At 42.7% G+C, this 15,476-nt stretch overlaps 1 protein-coding gene across 1 annotated transcript in view; it reads right to left on the reverse strand.

The window, feature by feature from the left end:
- The window catches only part of LOC105088773 (collagen alpha-4(VI) chain), a 110,125-nt gene that overhangs the window by 70,671 nt on the left and 23,978 nt on the right, over positions 1-15,476 (reverse strand). Inside the window, exons 6-10 of the mRNA XM_031466360.2 lie at positions 14,401-15,030; positions 7,861-8,406; positions 6,943-7,497; positions 2,652-2,986; positions 1,281-1,359 (exon numbers count right to left, since the gene is read on the reverse strand). Coding sequence (XP_031322220.2) covers positions 1,281-1,359; positions 2,652-2,986; positions 6,943-7,497; positions 7,861-8,406; positions 14,401-15,030 — 2,145 coding nt within the window. The remainder of the gene's footprint in view (positions 1-1,280; positions 1,360-2,651; positions 2,987-6,942; positions 7,498-7,860; positions 8,407-14,400; positions 15,031-15,476) is intronic.

The following is a 15,476-nucleotide window of genomic DNA, read 5'->3' on the forward strand; positions in this document are numbered from 1 at the left end:
GCTTACTCCTGATTGGTTATTTCTTTCCCTCCTGATTGGTCCTAATTAGACAGCTATTGTTATACCTTATTTGCATATGACGTTGCAAAGTGTAAACTGGCAGCCTATTAAAAGCCTGTGTAAACCTACAGATGGGGTCCAGAGCTTGGAGTGTTAACTCCTCTGGGCCCGCCGGCATAATAAACCTGAGTTCTCCAACTCTCCGAGTGCTGCTTGGTCTCTCACCCGGATCCAGGTTGCTGTCACAACTGAGCTGTAACACCAAGCCATAACACTGAGCTGTACCACTGAGCTGTCACACATTTTTCTGCAATAATATAGTTATACATGGGTCTTCAACTGTACTCAGGGTTGGTGCCCCTAACCCCCGGTTGTTCAAAGGTCAACTGTATATTCAAAGGTATACTACTCAGTCATAGAAAGAATGAAATCTTGCCATTTGCAACAACATAGTTGGACCTGGAGAGTATCACTTTTAGTGAAATAAATCAGATAAAGATAAGACTATGTTATTTATCACTTATGTGGGGAACCTAAAAAATAAAACAAACAAATGAATATAACAAAACAGAAACAGACTAACAGATAAAGAGAACACACTAGTGGTTACCAGTGGGGAGAGAGAGAGGGGAGTGGCAAGTTGTGGGAGGGAATTAAGAAATACAAACTATTATGTATAAAATAAATAGGCTACACGGATATATTGTACAGCACAGGGAATATAACCAATATTTTATAATAACTTTAAATGGAGTATAATTTGTAAAAATATCAAATCACTATGTTGGACACCTGAAACTAATATAATAATGCAAACCAACTATACTTTGATTATATGCATATATATGTACATATACACATATGCATGCAGCAGCCCTTGGAGATGGATAAAGAAGAATCAGGGAGGAAGGACAGTAGAAAAAGTAAGACGCAGCTTTAGGGTGATTTTAGAGTTTAGGAAAGAGAGACGGTTGGACCCCTGGGTAGCTCAAAAGAGCAGAGAGGACCCACTTCCCACGAAGCAGGGGTTGCACCCACAACCTTCTGAACCAGATGCTGGACTGGTAACTGGTCAGCCCTGTCTCAGTCAGAGAGACCCAGGGGTCTCTCAGCCCTCAATAGCCCCCTGATTCATACGAAGCCAGAAACTGGGCAGCAGCCTTGTGGGCACTGAGCTCCAAATACCTGGCTTAGCCTTCGGGGGCTCAGAGATTCCTGGGCCATCCGGAATCTGAAAGACCATCTCTGCCCCTGTGGGAGGAACAACACCATGCACTTACCTTTGCTGCGGAGAAGCTGGGACGTTTCCTTCAGTCTCTCTAAATCATCATCCAATCCATCTGTAAACACTAAAAGGACCTGTTGTTTATGAGAGGGGGGTATGGGAGATGCAGGAACAGAGGGACCAGGGAGAAGGAAGAAGAAGGGAAGACAGAGGGGAGGGGCAATGGAAAAGATGGATGCTGTAAATTGCACGTTTCTTAAAAAATGCAAGGGTAAGCTATAACCAGCCTTTCACCCTGTTCTGTTCCATTTTACCCATTCATTTGTTACTTTATTACACACTCACTTGTCCTCCATGTCCTCCCACACACACCCCCCCACCGCTGAAAAAGAATTTGAAGCAGCTTAATGTGTTCACTTAAAGATATCGTCCAAAAATTGTCTTACAATGTTCTTTATCTATGTTACCTTTACTCATAGAAAAATTGAATTTAAAAAGTGAATTACTTTTTTTAAGAAATAAATCCATCGGATTCACGATGGAAGGAAAAACTCAATGTAACTTTCAAAGTTTGGGGAGGTCGTTTCCTAATAGATGTCATATGAGATCTTTTTTACCTCTGTGACTTCTGTGGGTGCATGGTTCTGAGGCAGCAGAAAGGGAGGAGGGGGGTTATGCTAACAAGCCATTAACTGTCACTAAAGATGGCTCAGGGGGCTGATTACAAAAACAATGGGTCCTACAAACTTATGGTTACCAGAGTGGGGAAGGGGTTGGGAAGGGATAAATTGGGAGTTTGAGATCAGCAGATACTAACTACTATATATAAAAAAGATAAACAACAGAGTTCTACTATATAGCACAGGAAACTATATTAAATATCTTGTAGTAAATGATGACAAAAAAGAATATGAAAAGGAATAGATGTATGTATATGAAACATGATGCTGTACACCCAACATTGGAAATTGACTATATGTCAATTAAAATAAATAAATAAATAAATAAATAAATAAATAAATAAATAAATAAATAAATAAATAAAAATCATGAAAGAGAGAGAGTGAAAGAAAGAAAGAGAAATAATGGGTTCTTACAATGAGTGACCATGAGGAGCTAACATCTTCCAAGCTGTCTTTGGAAGAAATTTATGTCGTGGAAAACCTGGATCACTAAGCTGTGGGCAACCCGAGGGCAGTGACTTTATCCTTTTACCTCTACTGACATTCAGCAAAGAGCCCCTAGCGCTTACTAAACACTTGTTGATTGAATGAAAACACATCTCTTGTCAATCTTGACTGAGTAAGACTAGTTTTCCTCTATGCAAGATCCTCAGTGAAGAACAGTTTATTTGTCCTCAGTCCCAAAAGCCTTATCCCTCCCCATGCCTAATGGTTCGATAATGTGGGTTCTCAGCATTTGTTACCTTCACTTTAGCAGAAGAGAGATGGAGAGCACTATCTCCCAGGGACTGCAAAAAATCCACATCCATGTGGTTGCTATTGGCAGCCTGCTGAATCAAGAACTTCTGAATTCTCCCATCACTGTACTTTTCAAAACCTGAGTCAAAGATGAGCTGGCCACTTGAGCCAGGAACCATGTAGCGGAACATCACGTTGGTCTGACCAGGAAGGCTACAGCTGATGTTGGAAGGCAAGGCCAGCTCTTGCATCAGCTCTGGCAGTAACCCTTCAAGCGACTGCTGAATTTGCCTCGTGGGGGTGGAGACATCAATTCCTACAGACAAATCTATGTGGCATCCTTTGAAGGTGAAGGAGAAGAAAATCAAATTAGTTATCTGTAGACACACAACCCAGCCCAGAAGATATCAACCAAGCTGGCTCTGCAAGAAGGACCTCCAGTTGAGACAAGAGGGAAGAGGACAGGGTGCAACCACTAAAAGAATGACACAGCCATTGAGGATAGGACATAAACTGGTTAGAACCAATTAGCACCAAGATGGCAGAAGATTCAACTTCCAGTAGACCCCGAGCCTCATTATATGCTCACTGGAATATATTAGTACGCTAGATGGCACTCCCACAGGTGCCATGACAGTTTCAAGGCTGACCATAAAAGGTCAAAAAGTGGGTGATGGCCCAATTCCTGGGAATCCCTACCTACTCTTTCCCCCAAATAGTTGGAATAATCCTCCCACTTGTTAGCATATGAAATTACCCAGCCTATAAACACCGACAACCCCCAGACCTCGTGGTCAGTATTTCTTCTGAGATGGACGCATTCTGCCTATGGAATGTGTACCTCTCTAAGTCAGCTTGCTTTCACTTTACTATGGCTCACTCTTGAATCCTTTCCTGTGCAAGAACCTACTCTCTGGCAACACAGCCAACCCACAGAAGGGTAAGCTAAATAATGGTGTTTTTTTATTTAATTGAGGGGGATGGCTTGTTACACAGCAAAAGTTAACTGGTACAAAACATACACAATGCCTCTGCAGGTCCTATTCCCTCTAGCCAGAGGTCCTTTCCCATCCCTTCCACCCCAGCCTGGTTAACTCATATTATGTCCTCCAAATTGTAGTTCAAGTGACTGCCCTCCCTAAATCTCTCTGTGACTCATGTCCCCAGATCCTCAAGCTGAGTGATTAAATGTCCCTGTGTATCCACTCTTACTTGACTTGACCTTCTCTCTCTCTGAACAAAGAGTCCCTCATAGTAGGGACTATGTCATCCTACTTTCCCAGGATCTAACACACATCCTCATTAAATGCTCTCCAAACAAATGTAGAAGAAAATAATGAGTCTTGAGTTTCTTTCAGCACGAGCTGTACTACTCCCTTCTTCCCTGGAAGCTTCCTCCCACCCACATGCATCCACCTTGTTTCAGGAAAACGTGTTGGAAAAGACCAGGACTGACAGTCATTCCCAATACGCAGTTCCTTCTGCCTAAAAGCCCTGAAGCCCTCCTGGGAGGACGGAGCTAGAGCCTGAGGGTCCACTGATGTTTCAGGCTATACCCACCCACTCACAATAAGACCACCCACAAAATTCCACTGAGGAGGCAAAAGCTGGCAGTCACAGATGCACTTGGATTAGAATTGGTGAGAATAACTTAAAATGGAACTTATCAACCATAAAAGAGCCACTATTATTATCTACTTCTGGGTAAAAAGCAGAATTTGGGATTGTCAGGGCAACCCAGGACATGTAGGCGTTGTTCCCTTAGATCAGCACACACTGGAGTATTTGGCTCAGAATCAATAAAAACAAAACTGCAGATTTGGGGGTGGAAGGGTTGTTTTGAGGAAAATAAACACTGGACACTTCACCAGTAAAAAGGGTCATAATCAGTGGCTTAAACTTTCTCAGGGATCTGAGATCCAGGGCTGAACCATGACTGTTCAATCTTCTAAATATCCTCTGTGCTAGCCGGCCAGATATGTTTCTGCAATTAAAAAGACAGAAAATGCCTTCCTCCTCTCTTTCCATATAAAACATCTTGGCTTTGTTTTGACTTTTAAGTCTCCAGTTGAAATTCACCACAAGGAATTTCTGCAGATGTAAATCTCATTTCTATATCAGATCTAAATTCAGAAAAAAGAAATTTCTTTTTTGCAGTGTGGTAGATTACTCTAACATTTCTAATTTGCATTCTCCCCAGAATATTTTCAGCTGGCATTATCCCTGTACCGCCAGGAGCATTTTCTTTGCCTGTTAAGGGAGAGAGTTGAAACTCTAAGGTCTTTCTGATTCAGCGTTATGATTCTAGAATTCTAGAATTAATTAGGTTTCAGCCATTATTAGAGTATCCAGCTAATTTAAGCCAAAAAATCGAAAGACAGAGCTGAAGATAAATATAAATCCTAATTTACTATGTGGCGCAAAATGATCTGAAAAGAGAACCTAGACTCCTATATTTCTTCTCCTCCCTAGGACAATACCCAGCTGCATACAAACAAAACAAAACAAAAATAGGATTTTGATTCCTGAAGAATCTGAACTGCTTAATACAGGACATCCCATAATCCATGCTTATTTAAAACAAAAACAATTTTACACACACACTCCTTTCAATTGATTCCTGAATTCACCAAAGACACTGATAAGTAGTGATACCCTTTAGACAGAAATAGATCAAAAAACAAATTTCTTCTGTAGAGCACAGGCAACCATATTTGATATCTTGTAATAACCTTTAATAGAAAAGAATATGAAAAAAAATATGTATATTCATGACTGGGACATTGTGCTGTACACCAGAAATTGACACATCGTAACTGACTATACTTCAATTAAATATATATATATATATATATATATATATATATTTAATATTCTACAAAATTGGATCTGGCTTTTCGACACCAAAACTGATGGGAAATTCAAAACCTCTGCCTTCTTGATTTTCCATCTGTGTTTCCTAACCTTTCTCTTGTTTTTCTCAGCTGGAAATTGAGTATCATAATAATTGAGTATTATAATAATAACCCCCCTATTTCACATGGGGTTGATTTAGGAATATTGGGCTTTATGAGTTTCATTATACATTATTCCATAGGACATAACTATACACTATACTTTGCCACATATCACGATACCATCCTGCGCTGTCCTATTGCGTACTATAACATACTACACTGTATTTCAGCCTCCTACTCCATCCAGTACTGTACCGTACAACCCTCCTACTCAAAGGGTGATTTGAAGACTAGCAGAGTCAGCATCCCCTGGAAGCCTCTTAGAAATGCAGACTCACCCCCAACCCACTGAATCGGTAACTGCAGTTTAACAAGGTCCCCGGGTGATTCAAATGCACATTCATCTGAGAGGCCCTGTTGTGCTATACACCAAAAGGCACCTAGAACAGGATTTGGCACACAGACCCTGGAACCAGACTGCCTCAAGTTCATGAACACCTCTGCTATTTACTTGGGCCAAACAACCTGATTTTGCCATGCCCTTGGTTTTCTCATTTGTTAAGTAGTATCTACTTATTAATAGGGTTAGGTGAAGACAGAATGTTTTAACCTATGGGAGCCCTCGGAACAGGACTTGGTACAAAAAAAAAAAACACACATCTAAAGGTGAGCCCTTCTAATTACAATGTATGTGTGGCATCTTGTCCCCATGGGTAGGAGGCATCCGTGAAGACATTCAGTCTCAAGTCAGTCTCAAGTCTCGGGAAAAGAGCCAAGGGAAACCCAAACTGTTGGGAGGAGGAACCCTTGTCTCCAGATCCTGTTGTTTCAGAGAAAAGCTTGAGGAGATAAAATGGGATTGAGGATGAAATGAGCCATATGGAAACAAAATGGCAACCAAGAAGCAAGACCCAGTACAGAGTCGCATGGAAAAGACAGCATGTTCTATTTCATAAGAACAACTATCTGACTGATCTTATTCACTGTTTCTCTTTTCCTTTCTCTGGACCCCAATCTCCAGTAGGCCGTGTTTGCACATTCCAGTCTGGCTTCATATCTACAAGGAATGAAGGAAGAGTTGGGAGGACTTACTAGAGGCAGAGTTTGGAGAAGGGTCAGGCCTCTGGAGTCCAGAGTGATGACAGCCACGTGAATGATGAAAAATTTCCCAAGGGAAGGAGACCACAGCGTTCCTTCAGGGCCGTTATCTTCCCCACAGCGTGATTTTCCCTCCCTCCTCAGCTAGAAGGACCAGTTTTATTTCACTAAGAGAGCCAGCCTGGTCCCAGACACCTACCATGGGCTTATGGATTGAGTGACAAAACTCTCTGTCCCTCACCTTGTGGAATGCAGATCTTGTACAGAATCTCCTTCTCCAGGTTTTGCAGGGACTCAAATTTTTCTTCATAGTACACTTTGCCCTGGTCCTTAGTGATCTCCAAAAGCTGAGACTTTCTGGCTCCTCCTACCCCAATGGCAAAGATAATGATGTTTCTGTCCCTGAGGGCCTTGGCCGGTAGGACTACACTGTCCTGGGAGACCCCGTCGGTGATTACAATCAAATACTGATGAACACTGGGCCTCCCTCCTCTTGAACTGTCAAAAAAAGACAGCGTGAAGTTAAGGGCTTTCCCGGTGTAGGTGCCATCATTTATTTGCTTAACGTTCGAGATGGCCCTGTGGATGTCCGCCTTGGAGGAGTGCTGGCCGAGCCTGAATTCTTCCTGCGGGTTGGAGCTGAACTGCAGAAGGCCGATCCGAATTTCATCGGCACTGATATTAGATAGGTTCACCATTCGCCTCATGAATCCCTTCATCCTTTCAAAGTTTTTCGGGGGGATGGACTCAGAACCATCCATCAGGAAGATGATGTCAGCTTTCCTGTTCTTACAGGCTGGGTGGGGGAAAGGGCAGAACATTCTCTCAGAGTCTGAAACCAATTAATTACAAGCCGCCAAGAAGAGTCTAGGGTAACATATATACAACAAAAAATACATTTAAAGGGGGTGGAAAGGGAAGTCAACGAAATAAATTTTCTGTGACCCGGTACGAACAAGTCTCAAAATAAGACACAGCTGTGTGATAAAGATATAAAATGTGACCACCTTGGATCAATCTAGGTCATGGTCACTCTGTGTCCAGTGCTCACTTTTGGACCAGTGAATCCATGCTTGGGGAATGAAGCCTATACAAATAGATTAGACATACATACTCAGAGAGACACAGAGAGAGAGAGACTGAAGAAAAATATTCTTACTCTCTGAGGAGCAGATGTCCTGTACCACTTCTTGTTGGATGGCCTTCAAAGAATCAAAATCATGCACGAAAAACATTCTGTCCTCAGCCATCTCCTGAAGCTCAGCAGTGTTAGCATCCCTGACTCCAACGGCATAAATGGTGACTCTGTCTCTCCTCAATGCCTCTGCGGCCTCTGCTACGTGATCCATAGATTTTCCATCGGTGATGACGATGAGATAGCAAGGCACGTTGCTGCGAGTGGTGTCTGCAAAGACCTGAACCATGTGGCCCAAGGCCCGGCCGGTCATGGTGCCCCCTCCTTTCTGCTGCATGCCATCAATGGCAGCCTTCAGCCCTTCCCCGCTGGGATGCTGGCTGAGGATAAACTGAGTGTCGATATCGTCTGAGTACTGAACGACTCCAAACTGTACTCTGTCAGGCCCCACGTGGAACATCTTTATCACCTCGTTCATGAACACTTTCATTTCGAGAAAATCGTCTGGGTTGATGCTGTAGGACCCGTCAATAAGGAAGTAAATATCTGCCTTCTGGATGTGCACACAGCCTAGGTGGTAAGAGGAAGTGGCAGCCATGAGAGCAACATTGGAGATGGCCCGTGGCAAAGCGATCGATCCCCATGCCCCCGGTTCCCTGAGCCCTCATTGCTCCCTTTCTACTAAAAGCACCTGAAACTCTCCCTAAGGATGTTCCTCGGCCAAGGGCATGATTGGCCCACACCCCAGTCAGGCCAGGAGTGAGATGGAGTAGCCACCTGCCATGACTGACAGGGCCGGTGGTTAAGTACCCCGTCTCCCTTGCTGTTTGGTGGGACCACTCTAGGGGGAACACTCGGAGTCCTCAGCAAAGCTGAGCCTGGTGCCTCCAGCCATCGCCTGCTCACTAACTCAACCTGTGCTGGCTGCCTTCCCTCCCTCTCCCCAGCCTCCACTCCCCAACAGTGTCCCCTGCACTCGCCTCCCAGATAAATCACTTGAACCTACATCCTTGTCTCGGAGTCTGTTTCTGATGAACCCCAAAGATGTGAGGAAAATACGACTTGACGTTTCTCAAATGGGGATGTTGAGAACAAGCTAAAAGTGACACATCAGAGCCTATCTGAAGCGATGGATTGTCTCAGCATCCAATATACCTGCTTCCACTGCAAGTTATCCTTTTTAAATGCATGGGCACGGGGGTGAGGGTACAACTCAGTGGTAGAGCATGTGCTTAGCAAGCACGAGGTCCTGGGTTCAATCCCCAGCACACCATTAAAAATAAATAAATACAAACTACTATGTACAGAATAGATAAATAACAAGGTTCTACTGTATAACACAGGGAATAATATTCAGTGGCTTATAGTAACCTGTAATGGAAAAGAATATGAACAAGAATACATATATATATATATATATATATATATATATATATATATATATATATATATATGTGTGTGTGTGTGTGTGTGTGTGTGTGTGTGTGTGTGTAATTGAATCACTATACTATACACCAGAAACTAATACAACATTGTAAATCAAAAAATAATAATAAATTTTTTTGAAGGAGAGAGAAGCAAGACAGTGGAGTAGAACAAAGGGGGAGCCTCTGAGGCTTAGATCTGGCCTGAGCACCCCTTGACCAACAGAACTAAGTTAAACGGGCACAAAGGGTCCCCGTGACACCCAGCCCAAGATGCGAGCCAACAGCTGGGGCTGGGACAGGCCACCCGAGCTGGGTAGAGGACAGAGGCAGCTGCACTGACACAGCCCGGGGGGACTTCAGGGGGCTGCACGCCATGGCTGGGAGGGGGCATGGAGCAGAACAACCTCCGTCCCCCATAAATTGTGAAAAAAGCAAAGCAACAAGGCTGGTGTGCCCTGGGGGGAGGGGCACCATAGCCTTCGTCTCCTCAGACCCAAGGCGCCATTACTGGCGTTTCTTGCGAGAAGAGAGGCGGGGCGCAACCACAGCCGCCATCTCCTCCTGTGTGCAGTGCCTGGGCGGGGGTGAGGCCGAGACCTGACTCCACACCCGGGGGCTCTGCAACCTCCTGGGCAGGACTGAGACTTGTTTACAGCCTGAGACACATAGGAGCTTTCCGCCCTGACACCTCAGAGAACTCGCGCTACCAAGACAAACAAGGAGCTGAGATCTGGCATGGAGCAGGGGTGGGGCTGTTCCCCGGTCTTCCCTGCACACCTATGGAGTGCCAACCCGAGGCGGAGCAGGCAGCTGCACAGAGCAGTGGAGCGACTGGTGCCAGGAGAGGGTGGATGGCCACCTGCCTTCCTGGCAGGAATGCAGCACCTGACCACGGTACTGGGAGGGGGCGCAATCTGCCCACCTGCCTCCCCAGAGTGCAGCATCTGACTGTGGCATCAGGAGGGGGAGTGACCTGCCTGCCCACCAAGTAAGAGCTCAGCACCAGACCCAGTGTTGGGAGGGGGTGCAATCTGCTAGCCAACAGCCACTGGGAGCAGCACAGACAAGTGTGCCAGCAGAGGGCCTCTGGAAACAGCAAGCTGAGTTCATGAAACAGGATGAAGACACAAAGACCTCTCGATAAAATCATTAAGAGCACACTGTCTCCAGCTACAGATAAACATATAAAAACTATTGAAAATAGCATAAGGGACCTATGGGATAATATAAAGCATGCCAATCTTCGCATAATAGGGGTTCCAGAAGGGGAAGAAAGAACAAAGGGGATTGAAAAGGCATTGGAAGAAATCATAACTGAAAACTTCCCAAACCTAAAGAAGGAATCAGATATCCTAGTACAGGAGGCTCAGAGGGTTCCAAACAGGAAGAACCCAAACAGACCCACACCAAGACATATCATAATCAAGATGGCCAGAGTCAAGGATAAAGAAATGATCCTAAAGGCAGCAAGAGAAAAACAGAGTGGGTTACAAGGGAACCCCCAAAAGGCTCTCAGCTGATTTCTCTACACAAACACTACAGGCCAGAAGGGAGTGGCAAGATACATTCAAAGTCCTGAATGAAAAAAAGATGCAGCCTAGGATACTCTATCCAGCAAGGCTATCCTTTAGGATAGAAGGAGACATAAAGAATTTCACAGACAAGAAAAAACTACAAGAATTTAGCAACACTAAACCCATGCTAAAAGAAATATTGACAGGTCTACTCTAAATAGAAAAGAAGCAGGATGCTACAGAAATGAGAGACTCATAACTGGAAAGGTGATAACTACCATGAATTACAAATAAAATAAACACAAAATTGAAAAGAAAACATCTAAATCATTAAAAGTGGGAGAGGGAAGCAATGAAAGCCACTGTGGAAAACAGTATGGAGATTCCTCAAAAGGCTAGGAATAGACTTACCACGTGACCCAGGAATCCCTGGACATATATCCAGAAGGAACCCTGCTTCAAAAAGACACCTGCACCCCAGTGTTCATAGCAGCACTATTTACAATAGCCAAGACATGGAAACAGCCTAAATGTCCATCGACAGATGACTGGATAAAGAAGAAGTGGTATATTTATACAATGGAATACTATTCAGCCATATAAATGACAACATAACGCCATTTGCAGCAACGTGGATGTTCCTGGAGAATGTCATTCTAAGTGAAGTAAGCCAGAAAGAGAAAGAAAAATACCATATGAAATCACTCATATGTGGAATCTAAAAAAAAACAAAAAACATAAATTCAAAACAGAAACAGACTCATAGACACAGAATACAAACTTGTGGTTGCCAAGGGGGCAGTGGGTGGGAAGGGACAGACTGGGATTTTAAAATGTAGACTAGATGAACAAGATTATACTGTATAGCACAGGGAAATATATACAAGATCTTGTGGTAGCTCATAGTGAAAAAAAACATGACAATGAATATATGTATATTCACGTATAACTGAAATATTGTGCTCTACACTGGAATTTGACACAACATTGTAAAATGACTATTACTCAATTAAAAAGTGTTTAAAATTTAAAAAAAGAATAATTTTTTTTAAAAAATCATTACCAAAACTAAATAAATAAACTTAATTACCTTCCCTCCAGAAGCTAATACAACATTGTAAATTAAAAAATAAAAATAACATTTTTTGAAAATCATCCCCTTAAAAAAATAAATAGATCTAACTATCTTCCCCTCTTCAAAAACAAACAAACAAACAAACAAAAATTCACAGTTAAGATCACCCAGTGTTTTACTTTTGTCATGTAGCAGATTTCTCAGAAAGAACAGCATAATTTTGCCCTCAATCCCTTCAGCCTTATGTTATTAATCTCTGGATTCCTTGACCCAGGGACGCCTTTTCACGGCTCCTGACCAGAAGGGCAGTGGTCTCCCTTGTTCAGGCTACCACTTGGGAGGACTTGGTCCATGCAACACATGAAACATCCTACACTAGATAAAATATCTGTTGTTTATCTGAATGAAATTCAAATTTCACTGGCCATCTTGTATTTATCTGCCAACCCCACCCTAGAGGGGCAGGCATCGGAACAGAGTGCGGCTTGGAAGTGTTTGCTGAATCCTTGGAGAATGGAGGGGGAATTTTGAAAAGAGAAGGCAGGAACCGGACCTTTGATGGAAACAGCACCCACTGGCAACAGGTCGTGGCTGGTCTGAGTCCAAGTAAAAGACCACTGCGCAGGAAGCCGTATCTCTGCGGCCAGCCCTTTCCTGTGCAGTGGTCCTTTCTCCTTAGCAGTGGCCCAAAGAGGCTCCCCTACCGCCCAGGGCTTCTCATCGTCCACAGGATGGGTCAAAAGCCCAAGTACCGCCTGGTGCGACACATTCTCGCCAAGCTTGGCAGAGGGACATTTTGGAGGAGAGACGATTTTTGACAGTGATGCTAATATGCACGCCTATCACATAAACCAAGTGCTTAGAAGAGGGTCTGACACACAGCAGGTGACCAATAAATGGCAGATATTATGATCGTTACGATCACCCAGGACAGAATTCTGGTGACATTGTCCCAACTTCTCCTTACCTCTAAGCTGCCCCTACATCGAACTACTCCAGACTTTGGGCAGATTTTCCTCATTACAGGTTTCTTTTTAGCTGCTATGCAGTCTGGGAAAGAAATCAACTCTCAACTCTTTTCACTGTTTGACAATCAGAAGGAGAGAATGTAAGCAGGGAGTTCACAAGCCAGTGAAATTCATAGTTAATGATTTTGTTCCTTATTCCCAAGATAAAGAAAGGGACTAAAAATCTGGGCCAAAGAGGAAGACAGGGATTTATTTAGATATTTTAAATTGCTAGACCTCAACACAAGTCATCAGGAAATTACAAAATCATTTAGTGGGGTTTTTTTTAAATAAGTAAATAAATTAAAGCTCACTGATTCTCCCCTGAGGATACAGTTACAGCTCTGAATTTTTAAGTTAATTATATACATTTCAAGTTGCCACCTTCTTTCTATAATTCTAAGTTGAATCTAAGACATACTAGCACGGATGGACAAAAACAGACAGACAAGTAGATAGACAGACACAAAGATATTCATAACAGCCCATAAGTGGCAAATCATTATAATTACACAACAAAGCAAATATTGTGAAAATCTATAGGATATGAGTGTGAATAAAAGGGGTTTATGACATCTATGAAAACCAAGTTAACTACTTAGAAAAGACCCAGTAGAGGCAAGTTGCTTTAAAAGAAATTGTTGATAATGTTAGCCACCATATACAAAAATAGATTTAAAAGAGAGTTTCTTCTGTAGGGCACAAAGAACTATGTTCAATATCTTGTAATAACCTTTAATGAAAAAGAATATGAAAAAGGAATATACGTATGTATACGCATGACTGGGATATGGTGCTGTACACCAGAAATTGACACATTGTAACTGACGGTACTTCAATTTAAAAAAATAATTTTAAAAATGTTTTAATTAAAAAAAAGAAGTTGGTGGTGTACTGGAGAGCACTGCAAAGGATTGCATTTTTGAGATCATAAAAGTCAATAAGGATGTCTGTACATAGATGGTTTCAACGGTGGTGAAGTTCTCTTCCCACATTAATGAAACTGAACCTGGAAATGATAGAAAATACACTATTGGATGATTCATGAGGCAAATACACAGAACTCCAATCAGCGGGGCTCCTAGTCAAAGAAGCCTTGGCCCTGCACAAAAGATTGGCAAATTGATGTTCATTTACTATATTTGAAGTTAGATGTTTTAATTTCAAGAATGTTTGTATCTTTCTCTTTTGAAATAATCTGCCACTTTATATGACTTAAGGTCTGGTCAATCTACAGATTCTACAGATTCTACTGTAGATCCCTACAGCTTCTACTGTAAAAATCCATATTTTTTCATCAAATTGTTTGTTAAAAGGAATGAGGGGTAAGACAGGAATTCGGGGCCGTGTTCACTTTTTACTTCACATTCTCCACTGTGTAGAGTCAAGACAAAATAAAGGTTTCATAAGTTTTGTTTCTGTTTTTCAATGAATTGACTCCAAAATCTTTTCTTGGGTGGGAGGTAGAGCAGGTGTGGGTAAGGAGCAAACAGAATAAACATTTTTTTTAAAAAGATCAAATTTGGGAAAGGTCCTCCTACCTTCTTGTAGCTCAGAGCCCATCCCAGAAATGGAAGCCCTGGTGCCTACAATCTCAGGGCAGAGCTGGTTCTTAATCTTGCTTCCCACAACGGTGAGTTGCAAAAAAGATTCGAGAGAGATGACATACTTCCAAGGAGGATGGGACGCTATCTTCTCCAGATCTGAGTTCTCTGAGGCAATCTGGGTACCCACTGTGTAGATGGTAACCCCTGCCCTGCGGAGGAGAGAAGCGGGCCTGGACACTCTGTCTTGGGAGGAGCTTTCCGTGATGACCACGGCTACCTGCTGTACACCTTGCAAGGACCGGCTGCCCTTCTCCTGAATGAAAACCTCATTCCTCAGGAAATCCAAAGCAGCACCGGTCTTGGTCCTTCCCCTTCTCCCCCTGTAGGTTAATTTGTCCAGATGCTCCAAGATCTTGGCTGGATCCTGAAATGTATCCAGTGAAAACTCAAGCTGTGGTTCCTCGCTGTAGAAGACCAAGCCAATTCTCACAACCTCTGGATGAAATCTTAGAGAGCGGATGGTGGTCTTTAAGAAACTGACAACTTGTTGGAAATTCAAGTGCCTGTGCCTGGGAAATTCCTCAATGAGGAATACCAAGTCAGCCGGGACTGCAGTCGGACACGCTATAAACAAACGAACAGAAAGGGCGTTAGCATGAGGACAGAATAATAAAGACAGCATTCATTTTGTATACAAAAGCTGTATTATTCTCTGTTTCTATATACTGTAATAATAAACTTAGCATTGTAAATTGCAATCATGTATCTTATACTAACATATTAATGCACGTTAGAATTTAGTGGAAGCCTTTATAAAGACCATCATTTTGCAGGACAGTCAAAGAACATCCCGGGGTTCAAAATTTTTCACATGGAAGTGTGCTCACATCACTTGCAAAATACATAAATATGTGAATATCCACAAGAAAGCACTTTAAGGTCATTTTCAATTCATTTAAGTCCACTAGAAGCATCTGAGTCTTGCTTGACTAGTTTTTTCTTTATTTTGGGGGTTTCAGGAAACCCTGGGTCAAATTCTCTTTTATAAGGCCTGAGAAGTTTTTGATTTA

Source organism: Camelus dromedarius, chromosome 2, assembly GCF_036321535.1.
Source record: "Camelus dromedarius isolate mCamDro1 chromosome 2, mCamDro1.pat, whole genome shotgun sequence".
NCBI classification, from domain to species: Eukaryota; Metazoa; Chordata; class Mammalia; order Artiodactyla; family Camelidae; genus Camelus; species Camelus dromedarius.